Below are 22527 nucleotides of genomic sequence, written 5' to 3' on the forward strand. Positions count from 1 at the left end.
TCTTTGAAAAAAAAATCGGATGAAACCGTCATAGTAACTTGGAAGCCCGAAAATGTTGATTATATATTGAGAAAGGGTATTTGAGGAGTGTTTTTTTTAATATCTAAAATTTTATAGATTTCTTTTGCTAGCAAAAAGCTTCTACAACCATGGAGTTTTCAGATACGGGATCTTACGGTTACAAGTACAATGGTTTTAATTTAAAGAAGATTTATGTTTCCAAAAATTTACAAATCATGACATACTATGCACTAACTCTTCATTCTCGGGTCCTCGTGAACTTAACTCAGTTGGTAGGAACTATGCATAAAATATGCAAGTCCGGGGTTCGAACCCCGGCCACCACAAAAAAAAAAAAAAAAACTCTTCATTCTCGGTATAAATGGCACCAGTTCTAAAATTCTCGGTATAAATGGCACCAGTTCTAAAAATATGTTTTTTCTAAAATTAAAAAGCAAGCAAGGTACTTGTGCTCACTAACTCTTCATTCTCGATACAACTTGAGTGATTCTAAATGAAATTACCAGATCCAAAGCAATGAATCAGTACATAAACATAGCCAATTTGAAAAAAATAATGATATTTGAACAATCATTCGAGACAACCTTTATAACAATTTTTTTTCTCTTTTTATTGGTCAAATAATAGAGAAAAAAAGGAAAAGAGAGAATAAAAAACATAATGGATGTATGAAAAAGATAGTTTTAAAAAAGTTGTCAAAAAACTATTACACAAATATTTATTTCTCATTTGACATCAATTGTCATTGTGTTAGTCTTGAATGTGCCATGTGTGAACAGCAAAGGATGTTATGCACAACTCGTTTGAGGCAAATTCTGAGTGTTTTAATGTCAATTATTTGGTTGAAGATAGACGCAGAAGTAGAGGAGAATGGTGATAAAAGTTAGTGTGGAAAAATCGAGTGCTAAGGGTCGATGATAGAACTGTGTCGATCTAATGGTCGGAAAATTGTTTGTGGTAGTTAGTTTATTACTTACAAGTGCTAAATGCCACCAATTCAAATAGGGTATGACAAAGAACATGGTTTCTTTTTAAACATCCTTAAATGCATATTTTGTCCTTTTGACAAAGCAAAAATATTTAGTCAAATGAAACGAATCTTGTCCAGAATAATGTTTACTTTTTATCGAATGTAACAAATTACTATTTGTTGTGTCTAAATCTTTACGAACACAGCAAAATGGACAACCTTCCCAAGAATGTCCCATGAAACGCAAGAGATTACTAACTAGATGTTGTGTCTAAATCTTTAAGAACACAGCAAAATGGACAACCTTCCCAAGAGTGTCCCATGAAACAAAACTGGTTCAACAGCTTTGAAACAATACTCCGAGCATTTGTAAAAGCACTACATGAAGCTAATAAAATCATTTTAAGTGTTTAAGTTATGATCATGTTATGATTCCAAATAGAAGTTCAATAGATGCCTCACACAGAATTGATCCAAACATGGCCAACATTAGACAGGGTATGGACATGAGCCAAGGTAATAATAGCAATCCAACCACAGACAGCTTCCCAAACCCAACAAATGTGTTTTTCTCACAATACTTAAAATTTGTTAAATAACTACTTAGACATCCGTGCATAAAAACGTCTTGCGTTAAGACGTTAAGAGAAACATAACAAAACATAATAAACTCAAACAAACCAAAGCATACTTCTGACATTATGTAATTAAGTCAATGGCAAAACATTGTTATACTACTACCATGATATCAAAATAAAATTGCACTAAACATAACATAAGAAACAAAATCATCTTGGGTTTTTCCTTCAAAATAAACTGCAAAGTACATGTCTGATCTCCCAAACAAGGTGATTCACTTGAGAGGAATGAACCTGGAGGAGTGAGTAGCACCAATACCAGGTCTACCATGCTTAACAGGCTTGTATGAGATCGAGAATTCAGCTAGGTAATGACCGATCATCTCAGGTTTGATTTCAACTTGGTTAAAGGTCTTCCCATTGTACACTCCAATAATGCTCCCAATCATCTCAGGTACAATGATCATGTTACGAAGATGGGTCCTAACAGGTTCGGGCTTCTCACCAGGTGGTGCCTCCCTTTTCTACAACCAATTCACAAAATTATAACAATATGAATCAGCATTTTAGTACTTAAGATAGTAAGGGTCAAGTAATTTAGTCCCTCAAATTCACAAATTAACAAAGTAGTCCTTTAAATTTAAAAAACCACCAATCAATTTAGTCCCTATACCTAAATATCGCTATTCAGTAAGCATTCATCAAAAAAGCAATAAAATTGTTTAAATATTAACTTAACTGGGTGGCACTTTGGTGACATTAATGTCACCGTGCCATTGCATCTGGGCCACACATTGTCATTGCCATTGCATCTGGGCCACACAACACATCTAATGTCACACAATGTGTGACCCAGATTTAATGTCACCGTGACATTAATGTCACACAAGTATTTCCCAACTTAACTAGTCTCTTGATGCATTTGACGCATGTAAACCTTTAAAATGGTAGTGTTAAATTTAAAGCAAAAAAAAAAAAAGTGACTCAGTGTTCAAATTAAGGTACTAAAGTGCTAATTTGCAAATATAAAGGACTAACATTAAAATTTTTGGAAATTCAATTAACCACTAAATAAAAGAAAAACAAAATAACTAAGTTCTTCAAGCAAAATATAACTTTAGTAAAGATCCAACAAAATCAATAAAAACTTCCATATAAACTTGAAAAGGCATATAACCTTCAAAATGGTGGTAACTTTGCACCAAAAAAAAAAAAAAAAAGTGTTCAATTTAAGGGACTAAATTACTATTATGCAAATTTAAGGAACTAAATTGATATCTTGGTAAAGTTTGAGCAATTTAATGCCTCAAATTAAAAAAATAACAAATTAATCCCTAAAAACAGCAATCAATTTCGCACCTCAATCAAAATATATCTTCAGAACAAACCCACCAAAATCAATAATCAACAAGAGACTTGAATAGTAACTTGAATATGTTCTAGAAGCAATTATTGCATCAAAATGAACATGAAACCATTAAAATGGGGTACTAAAGTCGGACAAAAACACAAAAATACTAATGACTGATATGACATTGTCCAATTTTTGGTATCCAATTACTATTTTACAAATTTAAGGAACCCAATTGTTAGTATTTTGCATATTAAAGGAACTAAATTGAGCACGCCCAAAATGCTAAGATTGTTGTTTTAATTTTACTATTTAATTTTCAGATAAATAAAAGAAATAAAAATGGGAAAATAAAATTGTACCGCTTTGCGAAGCTTTTTGATGAGAGCCATGGGCTTACGAGTGAGACCTCTCTGGAACCTTCTACGAGCACGAGCACTGAAGAGCTTAACAAGCTCATCAGTGGACATGTCAAGAAGTGCATCCAAATCAACTCCTCTGAAACTGAACTTCTTGAATGTTCTCTTCTTCGGTACTCCCGCGGCGGCGGCTGCTGCATCTACCTCAACGTCTGCCTGCAAAATTCAATTCCAAATTCAAAATCAAAATCAAATTCAATCGGAAATCGATGTTAGATTCTATCGGAAATCGAGTTTCAGAAGGATTGTTAACTCACCATTGCTGAATTCGCCGGTGCTCGCTAGGGTTTACGATTAAGGAGAACAAAATTTGTCACTGATGTTTCTTTCGTTTTTATATGTAGGGTTTAAGAAAGCTGATCATGTAACCCTGGGCCTTTCGGGTTTCCATTTCTAAGTCCATTGGGCTTTTCGTATAAGCCCAACTATCATTTTACAACAGATAATAATTGATCAATCAATCAATAATTTTTTACCGCCCTTAACTTACCTTCCGACCAAATTTCGAATTGTAAAACTTCTCTCTAAGAACCGGACAGTTACCATAACAAAATAAAAAATAAAAAATAAAATCAATCAATCAATATCATCATCAATTTATATAAAGTACCTCTCATAAAATCAATAAATATAAAGTAAGGTTTTTTATTCTCTGTCTCATGTCCTTCGCGAGGTTAATAAATGTGTTGACTTTACAAATATAGAATCCTTTTTTAGTGGTCCTCTCATCCTTCAGGATTAGGATACTTCTTTTGAGTTCTCTAGAAGCTTCAACTTGAGTTTTTGATTTTCCACACTTAAGGGTATGAGTTTAGCCACAAAATAATTTACCCCTTCAATAAAATTAGAGGTCTTTGTTTCACGATTGAAACTTTTTTGAGAAAAATAATTGGCATCTATTCTTTGGTATTTTTAAAAAATTGTGTTCGGTTAATAATTTTCACAATTTAAAAAATTGTGTTCGGTTAATAATTTTCACAATCCGGAGAATTATTTGTAAGGTTGGGTATATTGAGTAGTTTGTTTGTTCAATCTTATAAGTATCATCTACATGGACCTTATATTTCCACCCGCTTCTTTGAGGATAAAATCATGTGTAAATGAAAGTTATTTTATTACTCATGATGTTTTTCTTTGTCATTAATGTGAATGTGTTATTCCTACTTTATAATAAACGTAGAAATCTATATTTGTAACATCTACATATCCTAAAAATAATTTTTCCAAGTATGAAAAATAACCACCTTAGTCACAGTTAATTTTTGCCCTCTTTCTTAAATGTGCTTAAATTTATCCTTGAAATATTCATTGCTCTATTTCTTACAGAAATCAATGAGTCAATTTGATTGAAGTGAGATAAAAACAAAGAGAACTGGCTATTTATTAAAAACATAATGATGGTGGAACATACACACACTCTAATTTTGTGTTTATCCCTCTTCAAACAAAATCCTGAATCCCAACTCAACTAGCATCGAAGATGGAAAAGAAAAAAAAAAAAAAAAAAACAGCTAGTATTGAAACACAAACCAAACAATAGCTCTATCTTGCTTGTTTCTTTTCTTCAAAAAAAAGAAAAAAATTGCTTGTTTCTAGAAGTGGGTGGAAATAGGATGAACCATCAAAGCACACACTAAAGATGGAACAAATTCTATAATTTAGAGGAAATCAAAAAGTCTGAATTTTAGATGCTCTCGGTCTGTCAGATTTCCACTGATGTAAAAATAAATCTGACTAATTGTACAAGTTTCTACAATGAATTGTAGCAATACAGACCCACTCATTCCAAACACTGGAATGACTATTAAAACAACACTGGAAACTCAGAAGCAGCAAATCCAAGTTGTATGACTTGGCGGCAAAAGTTTAATCCCCATGGATTGTATAACGTTCCCATTTCTTTGTTGGATCATAAATCTGTGATAGACAATGAAAACAATGGTAGTCAGAATCAAAAGCTGAGTATGTAGCTACTGCTACATCTAATCTGAGAATATTGTCATAATAATTATGGATAAAAAAGCTGTACAAATACATGCACAACATTACGACTAAGATGAAGGCCAGCATATGAACTATGCAAACAGAAGAGGGGAAGAGAAAAACTACATACCTCCCATCTTGAAGCGGGAAATATATGCTTGTTCTTCTCATACCAGTGTCTTTCAACAACTTTTCCAGCATGAGACTGTTGATTGAGATACAGATAACATATTAAGATAGTTAATAGCAAAATGAAACAAGTTTTACTAAAACACAGAGACAAACATGAATTTGTCTTGTTTTCACTATCTTAGAAACTTGAATTTCAAAAAAGTGACCACAATCACTGGGTAGAAAGTGTACCTCGTCCTTCTCTATAGTGGCGTCAGCAATTGTACGTACATCTTCATGCACATCAAAATGAAAAAGCTGTATATACATACATATGAACAGATAGTAAGTAACATTAATTCACTGCAAATCATTAAAGGATGATCAGCAAACAATTCAAAGGTTATGATGGCCTGTGAATGATATTTTATGTCTAAGATACTACAGTGGAGATGGAATGCAATGTTTTAGCCGCAGCCATATACACACCGTGAGCTACATCAACACAATACAGATTACATACTAAAAGTAAAATCACGAGTTATCACCCAAAAAAATTAGTGTTGAAGACACTTGTACATCTTGTAGAAGTGTCTTTAACACTAAAACATTGTTTATCAGCGAAGGAATCCCAGCTGGTCAAAAGAACTGAATTTAGTCATTTAGACCATGAAGAATTAATTCATAACTGCAATGAATTATTATCATTCAACTATTCCTCCCTTACCTAGAATTCATAAACCCTTAGAAGTAGAAAAATTAGTTTATTAACTAAGATAGGCACTACTTCAAATCTCAGCTCTGCATCGTACCTTCCACTAATTTATGTATGATTTTTTTTTAAGAAAAATTTATCTATGATTTGTCACAGCTCTCTTATTCGTTCACTCATTTCTGTAGTTGATAACCTCTTTTTCATGTGTTTGGCTGTTTGCAGTTTTGAATTGTGCGTAATGTACAAAGAAATTAACCCTAAAAGCAGAAAATAAAAGATAAATGATATTTGTACACTCTCTCATTGTGCTCTTACTCTCTCTGTCTCTATAGCGTTGGTTTTCATGCCGATACGTACATTTCTTTGTATATCATTGGTTGTCTTATAAGTTGCCCAAAAAATGCTTATTCAAATACTATATCTCATAAAAATATAGTTCTACTATTCTCTTTTCTCAATTTAAGAACCACTTACAAGGAAAGAACTAGGGATTTTTTTTTGTGGCATAGCCAAAAAAGCAAAGAATGTTAATTAGGTTGTGAGGGAGTTATATATGTTCTCATTCAAAAGGAATATAATACATGTGAATGTATTGTTTTCGGAAAATTTTAGGATTCACAACTTCAGAAATAAAATAAACACAACAAATTCAAGGTAAAAGAAACATACCGGTCCACTTTTGCCCCTTGCTTTATTCACAATTAGATCATAGAAGCTGTGTTGCTGTAATATACACGGAAACAGGTAAATAACAGATGAATGAATCAAAAAATGAAATGGGCACACGCCCACACAAACACAAAGATGTACATAGATTTGCTGAAACTAAAAACAAATCTGGTCTTCGTACATGAGGAATGATAAGGTCTTCTTTCACATAAAGCAAATTTTCGACCGAGGTTGTTCGAATCTCTCGGAACTCAGGAGCAAGTTGCTGTTGGATTGCTCGAAGAAACTCTCCGATGGTGTCACCCTTGCGTACCTGAATTATAAAATGATTAAGACACGAGGATGTAATATTCTATAGCAAACGCAAACTTAGGAATCAAATGTAAGTTGAAGCACATGGCCTTCACTTACCTGGATGACACGCCTATGGCCGGTTCCATCCCAATAGCTGTATGTGATTTGAAGAGGCTCATCTGAAGGCCAGGAACGATATATTGATGAATAAACAAGAGTTAAGAGGCAATTAAGCGTGTAGAAGAAGCAATTACACCTAATTCCTTCCCTAAGAAAACATACTCCACAAGCTGTGCTTTTCAACCTTTTATCCTTTTTCAAAAGAAATTATAAACTACCATTATACAGTAGGCAGACTTACTTCGAATTTGGTCCTGCTCACGGAGCCACTGTTTGCGCAGCCTTTCACGTTCAGCTTGCTCCTCAGCCTCTCGCTCACTGAACAAAATCCTCAGCACTCCTATGCCCAAACGTTAGACACACGGACAAAACAGAAAATAAAGGTAAAAAGGGCAATGTGTTGAAGATAGAAGAAAGGGTGACGCACCTGTCGGGTAGAAAACTAGTTTCAACAGTGGGGTCTTTACCAAGCTTGCCACACCGTACTCCTCCATTTGTTTCTATATTATTATTACTTTGATGTGGCTCCTCCTCTTCCTGAGCGTCATTGTCTATATCCTCAGAAAATGATAGTCTCGAATTTCCCTTAATCTTCCTCTTTTTACGTTTTTGTAATTGAAGCTCTTCCTCCTCTTGTAGTTGCTTCTGAAGCTTCTCCTTCTCTTCCTCCTCTATTTTACTCTGAATATTAACCCTCTGCATATTCAAATTCATAATTCCTATTAGTATGGACATGTGAATGAGTTGAATAGGTTAGGGATAATGATAATAATAATAACAATAATAATAATATATAGATACCTTCTCAACATACTCTTCACGGGTGACAAGTCCAACAGTTTCTTTCTTAAAAGCAGTTTCAAGAATCTGAAACGATGAAATTGAACAAGGAGATTAGTTAGTTAGCGATTGTAATAAAGAAAATTGAAAGAAAAAAAAAATAAGAAAAAGAAAGTGGTATCCAACCTCGGAAGTGCTGGAGCCGAACTGGAGGAGACCGGGTTGGCCATTGGAGGTGGCAGACTTGCTTTTCAGCTCTTGGATTTTCCGACGTTCAGCTTCTCTCTGTTTCTCTAGCCGTCGGATCCGAACTGCATCTTGGGCGGTGCCCACATATCCATCTCCCATACCCGACATCTCCCTTGCTCTCTTTTTCTCTTCCGATCAAAAATATGCAACCTGCTGTCTGTGATTGTGAAGAAGGGGATTATGAGTATTTCAACTGTAGATATGGGCTTGTCCACCCAATTCAACCTTGGCTTGTATGGGTCTTGGCCAAAAAGCCCAAAAAGACAAGCATGTGTTCAAATTCCAGACCAGACACGGCAAGTAGATGTAGATATCTAAAATTCTTTACTTCAACTGAGTTAAGGTTTTTGCGTGTGTGTTTAGCATATAAGGGGATTTAATTTAATTTTGGAGTTTTCGGCTTTTCTCCTTCACAAAACTGTTTGGGTTTGATAAATTTAAGAGATAGGAGTGGGAATAAAAAAATTCAATATGTTGCTTACGGTTTCTGATTTAATAATTAGTACATAATTCTGTTTCATCTTCATTCTTTTGCTGTGTTACTGTGGTTCAATTATAAGATCCTCTAATTCCTATCAAGATGTTCTTCACTTATTCTCTCACTCTCACCCAATAAACAAATTTCAACTAATAGCTGATTATTATATTTGTGATTTGAAGCTTGATGCTCCATACACTTGCTATCCCCGTCAAATGAAAACATGATTAATATCTCGAAAGAAATTTATAACAAACAAAGAAATTGAACACAATTTAACATGCAAAAACTACAGAACCGTTACTTCTAATTCCCATAACCAAAGGTAGAAAACAAAAAGGATCCTCTGATAGCAACAAGTTGTTTATCTTCAGTAACAAACAAACACTATATTGAATTGTAAATAAATCGTTGGAAAAAGATTGGGGTGAGTAGAAGAAACAGAACAATTGTTACCTGCGAATGTGTGAACCGAGAACGACGTCAGCCGAGGGCGGGAGCGGCGTCGGAGGGTTACGCGGCGAGAGAGTTAGGGTTCGATGCTTTCAGATTTGATTTTTTTTCTCCTTGGGTTTTTCAAATCTTTTCTTTAAAAATGATAAAACGATGATTGTTTTGTTTTGACCGGAAAAAAAAAATCTATTTAAATGACAACCATTGTGTCAACTAAAATTTTACAAAGAAAATTAGGGAAAAAAAAAATATATTTAAATGACAACCATTGTGTCAACTAAAATTTTACAAAGAAAATTAGGTATTAGCACAAAAACCAAAGTAATAAAGAGTGAAAATAAAAATATAATATGAGTATGATATAAAGTTGTCAAAAAATAACTGTTCAAATATAATTTCTCTAAAAAAAAAGACCAGATATTTAGAAGGAAAAAAAACGAATCACCGTTTTTTTTTTTCCATCAAATAATTTAGTGGTAAGTATCTCACCTTTGAGATGAATAAGTAAAAAAGTTCACGTTCAAATTCGAGCTTGTACATATTACAATATCAACAAAACTATTATTAATAATTATATTATGTATTGCCGAGCTAAGATCCTCTCCATTTACTAAAAGTAAATGGATAATTGTAATTTGGTGAGATATAGATACAAAAAGTATGTAGTGGATCCTACCACTAAGTAAGTCTCACTATTAAGAAATTGAGAGAATCTTGACTCATGTATAACCCTTAAGAGTCATTGCAAATATGGATTTGATAAAAAAAAAGATATGATATGTGTTGAGTATTTTGCCTATAAATACACACCCATTGCTCACAACTTCTCATTCCAATTCACATTATCTCTTTTTCTTTCTTTCTTTCTTTTGTTTTTGGGGAGAGGTTAGGATATCATGGTATCGTTGACGGCATTTCATGCATAGAGTTAACATTGACCTTCATATCAATAGTTACCGGGTTAGTATGAAGAGTCATAATGGAACATCCTATTTTAACTTGTATTTCATATCCGTCTAGATTTGAGATTATTCAGATAAATTTCCACTTTCTCCTGCACTGTTACCTTGTTCTCCTGAATTCTTCTAAGGGTGCGCGTGAGGGATGAAAAAACATTATTCTCCTTCCAAGTTCCACCCATTCCACCCACCTTCTTCTACTACAGATTTAATTTTAGGTATTATAATTATGCTCAATTAATAAAACGTGATGAATTATTAAATTTCGTTATCAATTTATATCATGTTATTTTAATAAATTGAGTTAAATCTTCAAATTATAAAATTCGAACGAGGATAAAAACAATCGATTCAAAGAGTGTGTGGGAAATCGCTGGGGTGGAAAAAAAAATCACAAAAGTAAAATCAAATAAAGTAGTGTAATGCTTTTACGATAACCCCCCTATCAAATATGTTTGAACTCAATTATCTGCCTTGTTTGGGGGTAGCACTTGAGTGACATTATGGTTGGTGACATTGGCCAACCACGATATCACAAGTGTAAAAAAAAAAAACATCCTTGTGGGAGAGAGAAAGAAGAAATTCATTTGTAACATTGTGGTTGACCAATGTTACCAACCACAATGTCACCCAAGTGCTATCCCTTTTGGGATGGGTACCATATGAATGACTTATAAAACTCAACTTTAAAATATGGTAAAAACTGAAGTATTGAATCAAAAGACAAATAAATACTTAGGTATGATAGATTTTTAATATTTTATCTATTTTTTAGAATTCACATATAAACACAAATGTAGAAAATGCAGGGATGAGTTGTCATGTTAGCAATCTCAATGGAAGTGTCCTCGTGAGTTTAACTCGGTTGGTATGGACAATGCATGGTATGTGTAAGGTTCGAGATTCAAACCTCGGCCACCGCCAATAAAATTGATAAAATCTTAATGGAAGTAAAATATTTGCATTCTTTTCTAAATACATTATGGGATGTGATTAGCTTAACATTTTTTTAAGAAAACCTTTACTAATTGAGATTAAGATATTTTTCATATCATTTTTGTACTTGACTTTAAGTTAATTGAATTGTAGATTTTTTTAAAAGTCAGGAATGTATAGTTAAAACTTATACATCATAATCAAAATGACACAAAGAAATATATTTAAATATATACACATTTTCGTGTAGCTTTATTTTCATTAAATACAGATAACTAATCTATGTATACGGTTGCAGTGTACAAAAAAATTTGTTAACTCTGTCTAATTCTATTTCTCCCTAATTAACACCCTCTGTAATCTTCAATGACAGTTTCCTATCTTTAGATTGAACTTGTAAACTTTTGCTTTTCAAGAAATAAAGAATCATCCCATGCTACATCTTTTTATTTTGTTGTTTGTGAAGAAACGAGTCTTTGAACCAATATATCTAATGCTTCCTTCATCCACCAATGCTGACAAACTTCTCTTGCTTGAGCAACAGTCATCTAATTAACAAAAAAATATTACAATGAAAAAATTAGAGAAGTTTTCAAATATAATTTTTTTTTAATCTAATTACTTATATAACATGCAAATTAAATAATTGAGTATATATAAACATACCCATATTCTTCTCCTAACATTTTTCTCAGGCCACTGATCAAGTTGCTCCTTCACAAACAAAGGGAACATGTAACCTTCATAGTATATGCCATATCTTTTGCTAATGAAATTCCACTGCCCCAATTCGCACTGTCATATGAATATCAAATTAATTATAATTCAGTCTCACTAGAAACAAAAAAAATAAATCAAATATTTTCATAATTAAGAAGTGTCCAATTAATACCTCAACTAATCCTGTGACTCCTGCTTCTTCAAGGGATTCTCTGCAAGCTGCTTCTTCTACAGATTCATCAAGTTCCCATCCTCCCTGTTGAGATCAATCAAATATATAGGATATGTTAATTAATATTCCAATTAAGGGGGTTCCAAAAGCAACTAATGAGCAAGTAACACTGAAATGAATTTGAAAAATGTGGATACCTTGGGAAACATTAGTCTCTGACTTTTCTGCGAACTAACCACTAGTACTTCCAATTCGTTGCTCCTATTACCATCTATGTCTTCTTTATATCTATAAGGTATGCATCTGCGCAAACATTATCAATTATAAATTATAATATCAATATTATGAAACAAACATACAATATGAACAAACAATGCAATAGATATATACATACAATTAATGAGTTAGAGTAACTATACTGAAAATTATTTAAATTATTTTGTCACTAATTTATGTTCTTTAATAGTGAATTGAGCTAAAGAGATGATTAAATACGTGATATATAGAATCATTTACTGATCAACTTTTTTCGTAAAAAAAGTCAATTACTGTATATGAGCCATATGTCACCTACCAAATATTTTTGCAACGTGAAAAATGAAGTGAATAGTATTTGGCAGTCAGAAATTGAATAAAAGTACTACTCACCCTACAACTTGGCGGCCACCCATGTTGTTATATCTCTGCAACTCCCTTCCAGAGCGAGATACCAAACAAACCATATCTTTCAACACAATTAATTAACAGAAATTAACAACTAACAAATTGAATAGTATACTGATGATATATATGGTATAAGAAGGAAAAGTGAAAGAGAGAATATTAAGAATGAAAATGAAGGGTGGATAGAAAGAGTGGGCAAGAGGAAAGGTATATATAGCTAGAATAGAACCTCATATAATCTAATTCTAACCAGACAGACATACCAAACGCGTTATTGTCGCGTTCCTTGTGCTTATTATTAAGTATCTATCTATCTATCTTCACATGGAATATTAAAATAATAATAATGCCAATTGCTAAGATGTCATTACATGGAATGTGGAATATAATAATGAAACGATGTTTAGATTGAGCCTTCTTCTGTGTCGTTTCGCAAATATTTTCAATTGGCATTTTGTTAGGTCAAAATTAAATAAATAATAAGGGAAATGGTATACATAGTATAGCTGCTTGTTGAGTCTCCGATATATAGGATCATGAGGCATGAATGAGCTAGCAAAAGTAGTACAGTCGACACGGCTTAATATAGAAAAAATAGACTCATGATTCCAAGTTGACTCAGAAACAACACGTTTGGCCCATATGCAATGGTTCTACTTACATGCTGACACTGTTTATGATATATGCATAATTGCATCAGCTAGATAGTGATGCAGGAGAGGAACTACTCTCTCCGTTTTATTTTATTTCTTTGCTTTCGCACCGGTTTCCGACCCACCAAAGGTGGGCGACTAATCCGGCTCGTGCGTAGAGTCATGCGCACTGGCCATATAAAGACATCTTAGAGATCAGCATTATTATTTTAATATTCCATATAAAGACATCTGATTTGTTTTTCATTAAAGAACTTGAAGTAGTGTATATATTAATTGGATGGTACAATTGAAAAGAAAAAATTATTATTGCATTGAAAACTTAAAATGACATTCAGAGACTTTTAATTTTTTTCTATAAATAAATAAATCTCAATTATCTTATAAAAAACCCTCGAATTTTTTCTATAACAAAAATAAACTTATTTACAACTGGTTTTCATATCTGGAAATAAAAATAATACAGGGTTACCCGCTGATATGGGCATGTTGGTGCAAAAAGTTTCAGCAAGTTTATCGTCCGCCTTTGACACAACTTCTATGAGCTCATGCCTTTTTTTGAACACCAAGGCTTCCATATCTATAGGAATTTCTTCAATGACAACCTTTTCTCTATAATAAGAAACAATTCTGTAATTTCAAGAATAATCACTGATATAACCAATACACAAGTTTCAGAAATAGACCTATTTGAACCATGAAAAGAGTAGGCCTTTAATTGGGGCTAAGGCTAAAGTAAAATCAATGAACATTTTACTATGATATGTTATCAATTATGTTTGAAGCTATATTTTCACATCCCTGTTTGATTCGAAGACAAGAATTGGGGCTATGGCTAATAAACTTATTTCACCGAGGATAGTGTTGTGCTTTTTGTAAAGCCTGAGAAAAAAGTATTGAACCAACCATTTTGAAATGACGGTCTATTCTAGAGTTATTCACCTACATTTGCAGAATTGAGATGGTTTTTGAAATTACTTTCCTATTTTCTTTATTGTAAATAGGCTTATATTGAGATTTGTTGGGAAATTGGTGATAGAGTTCACTGTGATTTAGAATAAAACATCTAGAAGTATGTAATGGTGATGGAGTGCCTAATTTCATTTGATAATGAAATGGAACAATGGGAATGAGAATTTGAGTGTTTAATGACAAATATATCCATACAGTGACTGAAACTCAGATTTCTTAATTTTACATCACTTGCCAGCTTCTCTCCTCTAGGAAGAAGCTGCTGCTGCAGTTTGAACACTGTTGTTCATTTCATAACTTCACATTGAAAATATTAATCATTGTTAACAATTTACTAACATCTTGCTGCTCTCACAAAATGAAGCAATTAATATGTCGTGAAAATGTTCGCTTTTTGCTTTGGTCAATCCTAGCTTAGAATCCCATAATACTGGTAATCAAATCATGAAACCTAAAGTGAAGGGGAGAAGCCATTGAGCACAGATAGGGGTGTGCTGCACATACATGGTCACTTGTCCAGTTTCTCTTTCCTCGTCTTCAATGAGCTTTGCTGCAGTTTTTTCAGACTTGGATTGATCTTCAGAAGAAGACTGCTTTTCGCCCCCCGCTTTCTTTTTCTTTCGATGGGATGCGAGCTAGTTTTTGAGATTGAGCTGAATCATTACCAGTTTTATCACTTGTTTCTGCTATCTTCATTGAGGATTCATGAGCCTCCAGAAGTGCACCAAAATCTAGACCTGCTTTGAGAAGTTCATCATACTTTCCACTTTGCACTACTCTCCCTTCACGCATCACCTTTAAAGTTGGTGTTAAGATGTTAGTATAGCTACCCCGGTTCAAAATACTAATAGATGTTATGTATGTGCGCATAATACTAATATTTTATTTTACCTTTAAAAAATAGTAGCTGGCTTTAGAGGAGCAAAATCCAATAGAGAAATAGGAAAAATTATGTATATGTAAGTAAATAATGCAATTTGTTTTTTGGTGAACGCATGACAGAATACATAGTATAACCTTTGAATAAGACCTACTACATGAAGAGTACTGTTGCTATATATTGGTATGATAACTTGGGAAAAATTGAATTGAGCCATCATTTACAGAAAAAACTCAAACATTTTAGGTACTTGTTGTGAGCTTATCCATACCATTATAGAGTCAACATTATGCAAGAAATCAACTTGGTGTGTTACAAGTAAAACTGTCTTATCTTTCAGAGCTCCCATGATACATTCCTGCAAAAAGATAGAGCTTATACATACCATTATAGAGTCAATTTGACTGTATTAGAAATTTAAAACTGACAATTCATTTATAATGAAAATCAATTTGTTATATCATAAAAACTATGAATTTTAGCTTTGTTCTTACTTTAAAAATAAATGACCCTGTTTGAGCATCAACAGCACTGAATATATCATCAAGGAGATAGATGTCAGTGTCCTGATATACAGCTCTAGCTAGTTGCACACGTTGTTTCTGGCCTCCACTGAGGTTAATACCGCGCTCTCCAATCTCGGTTCTGTCACCATCTTCCCTGTACTTGTCCATGTTCATTGGTAAACCAAACAATATGTTTTCTTTGATGGTTGCATTCTGAATCCATGACGTTTGTGCCACATACGCCGTCGTTCCACAAACTCTGACCTGAACAATTTTTCAAGTAAATTTTCATAGAACAATATTCACAGAATCACAAATCAATAAAATATTTTTAAATGCATTTTAAAAGTGTAGTCAAGCATATATACCTTTCCTGAGATCTTGAACATTTCTCCCAACACAGAAGCCAATAATGAAGACTTCCCTGAACCAACAGTTCCTACAACAGCAGCATGATCCCCTTTCTTAATTACCAACTCTTCAACTCTCAGAGCGTCGTTATCATCCCATGAGAATTTCCCATCTTTTATCTCCACAGCTACATCATCACAATTCTCCTCTCGTTGCACTGCATTCTCATCCATTTCCTTACTCGACATGAACTCGTCCAACCTCCCTAAAGATATTGTTGCTTGAGAAATCATGATAAGAGCCTGAGGAAAAGTCCTCAAAGGCTCTCGAAGTATCTTGATAATCGAAGTTATCGTGAAAACAGTGCCAGAATTCAAAGGAATTCCAATAAAAGTTGCAGTTGCAAAGGTAAGAACAGTTACAACTAATGGTGCAGCAGACAAAACTCCAAAGTTAACAGCAAAAATAGTACATGAATTTCCCAATCCATCCATGCTCGGATTCACAAAACTGTTTAATCTTGTTACCGAAATACTCTTCCCAAGCTTGAAACTTAATCACACGCATGTTGTTAAGCAACTCATTTGTCGCCTTCATCCTCAAATCGCGGCTTGTCATCATCTGAAACTGAAATCTGTTACTACTCTTCGTTCGATATAGCGCGAAAAGAAACACTATGCTAGTTCCAAGCAATGCTGCAAGTACTGATACACCAACATAGCTATACATAAGAGTCAATGCCACAGCTACTTGCAATGGCATCAACCATATAGGGTGAAGCTGCATCATCATATCTGAGAGTTGTTGAGCATCAACAGCCATGTGATTCACTATCTGTCCTGTTCCATGAGCTAGTCTTGAAGAACTTGACAATCTTAGACCCTTTTTGTAAACCGAAGTGATTATGCTCGAACGAATAAGCATACCGATTTTCTGCGAGTGGAAGTTGTATTGATGAACACTCAGTACTTCAACTGATTTTGCTGCAAAAAGGATCAATATCAAAATAATACCTTCACTAGTAGTACTATCTTTCCTTGATGTGAAATCAACAAAACTCTGAATCAACAGTGGACCAATATACATAACACAAAGCCTAATCATTGCAAGGAAGCCAGTGAAAGCTATGTGTTTCCAAAAACACCTAAATAAGGCTACTATAACTGGATGCTTACTGTTTTCCTCTGGTTTTGGCCAATTGTTTATAAAATTTTCTGACATTTTTTCTGCTCTAAATTCAAGAGGAAGTGAAGGAACATCTTCTAGTTTAAGGGGAGTTTTGTAACCTTTATTAATCAAAGGGTTCATCCAAAACCAAACTGTTTTGGACAAAAATGAAGAACCAGCATAAGGACTCAAATTTCCATCAGTCGGAACTGATGTATATGTCGCTACTACATCGGACATTCTTATCACATGAATCCCTGATGACCCTCTAATGGATATGACAAAAAAGAACACAGATAATGGAAGATTAACCAATGAGAATATGTCATCTATTCTCAAACTAAGTTCCATTTTTTCCTCGCTGGTATTTACAATTCGGAAAACAGCTGAAATAGCAAACAAAGAAGCAATCACAAAGTTTGCTATCCAATAGATTCTTAGTGATAAAGGGTGTTTGGAAGATTTGAACTTTTTCTCATGTAACATTAGAATCACTATCACTATGTTGACTACAGCTTGAAACAACCGAAAAGGTGCTTCTATTTGTTTCCATGAAGAAAGGTTATTGGTTTGAGGAAAAGCCAATATTCCTAGAACAGTGTAAGTTATAGCCAAAATGGTAGTTACCAACAAGGGTAGTTTGAACCAAAGAGTGACTCTATAGTCAGAGTCTTTCTCTTTCAGAAGTGGTTTTGTGATTGAAGAGTTATTGTTGGAATTTGAGTTGATTCTTGAATAGAGTTTGTGAGCTGCAAAAGCTAGGAGGGAGAGTATAAACACGGAATCAAGAGCAGAAAGGAGAAGTCTTTGAGGACATGGAGATAGGAAAAGAAAGGTTAACCAAAGTATGAGTGGTGGTGTAGAGGAAGATGAATCTGTAGGTAAAGGGGTGCATGAAGGAGAAGTTAGCCATGAAGAAGAAGACATGGTTAAAAGTTCATGTGATGAGAATTGTTAAGGTTTCATCATATATGTTATGTCATGTTAGAAAATATACAACAAGTTTGATACATGATAGGAAGGGAGCATGCAACTGAACTTGTGTCTTGTGATATGAACAAGAACTTTTGTGTGAACGGTGTCCGTGCATGTGCTTCATATGTTAGGATGTCGAAGTTACTTTCAACTGAACCACCAATAAAGAAGCATATATAGACAACAAATATTGTCCCTGATAATTCTGTCATAAACTGCAGAAAAAAATCAACTATGTTTCCTTAACAAGACATTTCTCTATTGCTTCATCACAAAGCTCAAGAGTTATTTCCCAGTTCCCTTCTTCATAGTTCACATCGACAAAAATATCATATATATCTTTCTCAGCAACCAAACCATGTTTTCTCATCTCCTCAAACAACTTCCTAGCTTCCACAAATTTCTTCCTCTTATAGAAACCTCTTATAAGTGCATCATAGGTAGCCGCAGTGACACTATATCCTTTTTCAACCATTTCTTTATGCAGGAACCATGCTTCTTTTATATTTCTAGCTTTACAATGCCCTTTGATCAAAATATTATAAGTGTTACTGTCAGGCATCACTCCTCGATCGTGCATAGCCTTGTAAATCTCGGCAGTTGCTCGCATGTTATTTCTAATGCAGTACTGCTTCATAAGAGAATTAAATGTCATGGCATTTGGTATTATACCTTTCTCCAACATCCATTTGATTAACCTTTCACCATCTTCCAACATCCCAGACATGCAAAATCCATTCATTAGCACATTGAATGTAACAAGTGTAGGTTGAAGTCTTTTATTGAGCATAATCCGCAGCAACTCGTGAGCCTTGGCCATTTCCCCCATCTTACAATATGCATCCATGAGTGTAGTGTATGTAATAGTGTCGGGATAAAACCCTGCCAGATCCATTTCTTCCATAAGTTTAACTGTTTGTTCTATATTTCCTATTTTACAAAGACCGTTAACGATCGTGTTATACGTGTAGACATTCGGTTGAAGTCCTTTTCTAGACATCTCGTGAAGAAGCTCGTTCGCTACGTCGATCTCTCCGTTCTTACATAGACCGTCAACCAATGCAGTATAAGTGACAACATTAGGAGTCAGACCCTTCTGAACCATCTGATTGTGAACAGAGAAAGCCTCTTTCATTTCACCAGCCTTGCAATACCCATCAATAAGTGCAGTATAAGTAACTTCATCCGGCTCCAACCCTTTCACCAACATTTCATTAAACATTTCACGCGCTTCTACCATTTCCCCACTCTTACAAATCCCATGAATCACAGAAGTATAAGTGACAATATCGGGAACTATTTTCTTATGCCTCATTTCATCAAACAGTTTGCACGCAGCCGAAACATTCCCCAACTTGCAGAAACCGCTAATGACAGTCGTATACACTACATTATCAGGAAAAACACCCCATTTCCTCATCCTCCTCAACAGTTGCTCTGCTTCAACTACTTCACCATTCTTACAAAGAAGTAAAATTATGTTATTGTAAATGTATTCATTTGGTTTCAACCCCTTTCCTTTTAACTCATCAACAAGCTTCAAAACCTTATCCAACTCACCAATTCCACAATATCCGCTAACAACAACGCCATAACTTACAACATCGGGAAAATTTCCTCTATCCATCATTTGTACAAGCAGGTTATGTGCTTCTCTGACCTTCCCCAATTGACAAAGACAATGAAGAACAATATTACACGAAACCGTATTCCAACAAACACCCAATTCAGGAAATTCCTCAAACACCTTAACCGCAATCTTAATCCCCTCAAAGTTACAAGACAACCTAGACAAAAACAAATTACAAGAATCTACAGAAACAACAACACCATACCGTAACAACTTATGAAAAAGTTTCTGAGCTTCTAAAACAAACCCATTTTCCACAAGCACTTGAAAATACAAATCAAACACAAGAGGGTGTGAACCCCAATCTTTATAAGTATAAATCAACATGTCAGTAAAAAGGTGAAAAGACTTTGAAACATCGATTTTGGGCTTAGCCCAGAACTCAAAAACAAGTCTTTTAGCAGTTTGAATGTCGTTTGAAGCAACGGAGAGGTGAATAACAATGCAGAGTGATTCTAGAGTTGGGTGAAAGTGTTGTTGAGATTGTGATTTTGCCCAGTTGAAGAGGTTTAAGACAAGTGGGTAATCGTTTTTGAGGTTGATGAGAACCCAAATGAGATGGGAAGGTTTAAAGCGAGATTCGTAGGGTTTAAGAACGCGGCGGAGGGGTTCGAGACGGCGGCGTTTGAGGGTGGTGGTGACGTGGCGGACGAGGTCGGTGTCGGAGATAGAAGGGTTTCGTGGGGAATAGTCGGGAAATGGGCGAGGGGCTGTTGAGAAGTTTTTAGCGGCAACGGCGGAGGAGAATGATGTTGTAAGATAGGAGATGATGGTGGATGTTGTTCTCTTCATGTGGTGTGTTGAAGAGGAAAACCCATTTATGGTTATGGTTATGGTTATGGTTATGGATGGTGCTGTTGAAATTTTGAGGTATAGTTGAATGAACGGCTCAAGTATAGAACCATGTTCTGGGGGGAAACAGAATGACCAACTCCGTTCACCCCAAAGCTCCAAACACTATTCTACCTGATTAAATTCCAAATTCACATTATTAATTCTCATTGGAATTTAATTAAATTGGTTTATACACAACACATTTTAATTTGGTGATTTTGGTTTGAGATTTTGTACCGTTGGTAGGTAAACGATGACAAATGTTACTGTGAATATATCGTTAATGCTCTCTCCGTTCCGGTTTACCATTTTATATGGTTAAACGCAAAACCACTATTGGTCCCAAAATGAACTCTTGATAAACCTTGACTCTAATACCACTATTGGGTCTTGAGGGGATCCAGAAAACCTAAAGACGTTAGATTTATGTGTCCTCTCTAATACCATTGTTGGGTGGTGAGGGGTTCTAAAGACGCTCTGAGTTGATTATTTGAAGTGTAACATTGCTACATAGTTATGGAGTTGTTGTCAACGCATCATCTATGATGGAAATAGTCTTAGCTGCAGTTTTTCTTTTTCTTTTTAGTCATTAAGTCTAAGAAAGTACATTTAAATCTATACATTATTGCATTATGAAGAGACTGGCTTGCATTACGAGCTAGTTCTTTTAAATGATATTCTGTCAAAATTTGTACCAAAAATCACAAATTTTAACAGGTGCATCAGAGTGCCCATATATACGTAGGTCATGCAAATGGGCGCCCTTGATCAAAACATGAGAAACAATGTTGCACAGCTATGCAGCATGCATGTAGGGCCGTGCAGGCGCGAGGAGATGTGTTGATGTGAGGATTTCAATAAAAAGGTACGTTTTTACATTGTTATCATTAAGCTCAAATTTGTACATTCCACAAAAACATCCGGAGTATGGAGTCTTCGGTGGTTTTGGTATCAATAAGTCTACAGTTTTATCTTCTTCGGAGATACGAAGATTATAGAGTTTTATATTCTTGAACAACACTAGGCTCTAAATTTTTATGTAACTTTTGTATTATTAAGTTCAAATTTTTATATTTTTCAAGAATACGAGGGTATGGAGTTTTATATAACCTTGATATCATTAAGAACAAAATTTATATTCTAAAAAATACAGGGGGCTATTAATTTTTATTTAGTCTTGGTATCTTTAAGTGTTTCGAAATGGACCAAGGCTCAACCCTTGACTGAAATAACGACACATCAAAGGGATCCAGACAGTTCATGGTGGATCAAATTATAACTTTCCTTCATCTACATCAGATCATAGAAAATTCATCATAAGATTACTTTCCAAGATCCCAAAACATGGGAGAACCACTCACTCATCACAGTGATTAGTTCGCTAAATAAAAATAAAGACAGAAAAAAAAATAACAAGACTTTATTGAAAATATTAACAAAGTAGAAGAGTTTAGATTCTATGTTGTATATTGGTGAGAAATCATGTTAAGGCTTTTCCTATTACAAGGCTTTACTTCAATGATTACAAACGATCATCCAGATACTACAAAAAAAATCAATAAATTAAAGTCTTCAGGTGTTTACGGTCGTAATCCCTGGTTACGAGTGGTCATAATGGCTACTGAATTATATTCAAAGCTACTACCTTACTTCTTTGTTAACTTTTTTTGAACTAATAGTAATAGCCACGAATTATAAAGTGTTTCCAATTTATTTACCACTAATGTAACCAAAAAAAAATTATTTACCACTACTTGGTCAACAAGATTCATATTTGAAGTGATTCCAACACTTTTGTACTATTTCTTCATATTCCTCTTGAACTATCTATTTCTTTAAAAACAAAAGAAAAATATAGGAAAATGCAAATGAACTATAGATAAAAAAAAAATATTACTCCCTCCGTCCCGGAATAACT

The 22527-nt window shown here is 34.3% G+C and overlaps 4 protein-coding genes and 1 pseudogene across 6 annotated transcripts; all 5 read right to left on the minus strand.

Moving 5' to 3' along the window:
* Nucleotides 1-1662: 1662 nt before the first annotated feature.
* Nucleotides 1663-3644, minus strand: LOC146934659 (small ribosomal subunit protein uS19x-like). The gene is made up of 3 exons (XM_085706615.1): nucleotides 3597-3644; nucleotides 3283-3495; nucleotides 1663-2093 (listed from the first exon to the last, which is right to left on the minus strand). The coding sequence occupies exons 1-3, from the start codon at nucleotides 3597-3599 to the stop codon at nucleotides 1845-1847; spliced, it is 465 nt and encodes a 154-aa protein (XP_085562741.1). The 5' UTR covers nucleotides 3600-3644; the 3' UTR covers nucleotides 1663-1844.
* Nucleotides 3645-4973: 1329 nt separating this feature from the next.
* XCT (XAP5 family protein) lies at nucleotides 4974-9355 on the minus strand. Of its 2 annotated transcripts, XM_085706617.1 has the most exons (12): nucleotides 9195-9355; nucleotides 8662-8678; nucleotides 8198-8382; nucleotides 8033-8098; nucleotides 7659-7927; nucleotides 7473-7549; nucleotides 7229-7290; nucleotides 6999-7130; nucleotides 6818-6871; nucleotides 5686-5751; nucleotides 5453-5527; nucleotides 4974-5256 (listed from the first exon to the last, which is right to left on the minus strand). In XM_085706617.1, exons 3-12 carry the CDS (start codon nucleotides 8366-8368, stop codon nucleotides 5206-5208), a joined length of 1023 nt encoding a protein of 340 aa, XP_085562743.1. In that variant the 5' UTR covers nucleotides 8369-8382; nucleotides 8662-8678; nucleotides 9195-9355; the 3' UTR covers nucleotides 4974-5205. The 2 variants fall into 2 exon arrangements, with proteins under 2 accessions (XP_085562743.1, XP_085562742.1); XM_085706616.1 differs by lacking the exon at nucleotides 8662-8678 and having other exon boundaries at nucleotides 8198-8417.
* Nucleotides 9356-11292: 1937 nt separating this feature from the next.
* Nucleotides 11293-13953, minus strand: LOC146934661 (nudix hydrolase 18, mitochondrial-like). The gene is made up of 5 exons (XM_085706619.1): nucleotides 12627-13953; nucleotides 12176-12281; nucleotides 11979-12062; nucleotides 11753-11881; nucleotides 11293-11634 (listed from the first exon to the last, which is right to left on the minus strand). Exons 1-5 carry the CDS (start codon nucleotides 12698-12700, stop codon nucleotides 11533-11535), a joined length of 495 nt encoding a protein of 164 aa, XP_085562745.1. The 5' UTR covers nucleotides 12701-13953; the 3' UTR covers nucleotides 11293-11532.
* Nucleotides 13954-14563: 610 nt separating this feature from the next.
* On the minus strand, nucleotides 14564-20719 carry LOC146934662 (ABC transporter C family member 14-like; annotated as a pseudogene). Its single transcript, XR_015007850.1, has 4 exons — nucleotides 16021-20719; nucleotides 15641-15916; nucleotides 15418-15504; nucleotides 14564-15061 (listed from the first exon to the last, which is right to left on the minus strand). The product of XR_015007850.1 is annotated as an ABC transporter C family member 14-like (transcript).
* Nucleotides 18325-20719, minus strand: LOC146934663 (Pentatricopeptide repeat (PPR-like) superfamily protein). The gene has a single exon (XM_085706618.1). The coding sequence runs from the start codon at nucleotides 20565-20567 to the stop codon at nucleotides 18378-18380; it is 2190 nt and encodes a 729-aa protein (XP_085562744.1). The 5' UTR covers nucleotides 20568-20719; the 3' UTR covers nucleotides 18325-18377.
* Nucleotides 20720-22527: the final 1808 nt, after the last annotated feature.

This window comes from Medicago sativa, chromosome 4 (assembly GCF_051527215.1).
Source record: "Medicago sativa cultivar Bolivia chromosome 4, Bolivia_mono, whole genome shotgun sequence".
Classification (NCBI taxonomy): domain Eukaryota; kingdom Viridiplantae; phylum Streptophyta; class Magnoliopsida; order Fabales; family Fabaceae; genus Medicago; species Medicago sativa.

Coding starts and splice junctions, on each gene's coding strand:
- LOC146934659 (XM_085706615.1), bottom strand. Junction 2,094..3,282: donor TCAAAAAGCTTCGCAAAGCG/GTACAATTTTAT, acceptor AATTGGTTGTAG/AAAAGGGAGGCACCACCTGG.
- XCT (XM_085706616.1), bottom strand. CDS start 8,368: ATGTCGGGTATGGGAGATGGATATGTGGGCACCGCCCAAGATGCAGTT. Junction 7,550..7,658: donor ACTAGTTTTCTACCCGACAG/GTGCGTCACCCT, acceptor GATTTTGTTCAG/TGAGCGAGAGGCTGAGGAGC. Junction 7,291..7,472: donor TGAGCAGGACCAAATTCGAA/GTAAGTCTGCCT, acceptor CCTGGCCTTCAG/ATGAGCCTCTTCAAATCACA.
- LOC146934661 (XM_085706619.1), bottom strand. CDS start 12,700: ATGGTTTGTTTGGTATCTCGCTCTGGAAGGGAGTTGCAGAGATATAAC. Junction 12,282..12,626: donor GGTGGCCGCCAAGTTGTAGG/GTGAGTAGTACT, acceptor ATGTTTGCGCAG/ATGCATACCTTATAGATATA. Junction 11,635..11,752: donor ATGTTAGGAGAAGAATATGG/GTATGTTTATAT, acceptor TTTGTTAATTAG/ATGACTGTTGCTCAAGCAAG.
- LOC146934663 (XM_085706618.1), bottom strand. CDS start 20,567: ATGAAGAGAACAACATCCACCATCATCTCCTATCTTACAACATCATTC.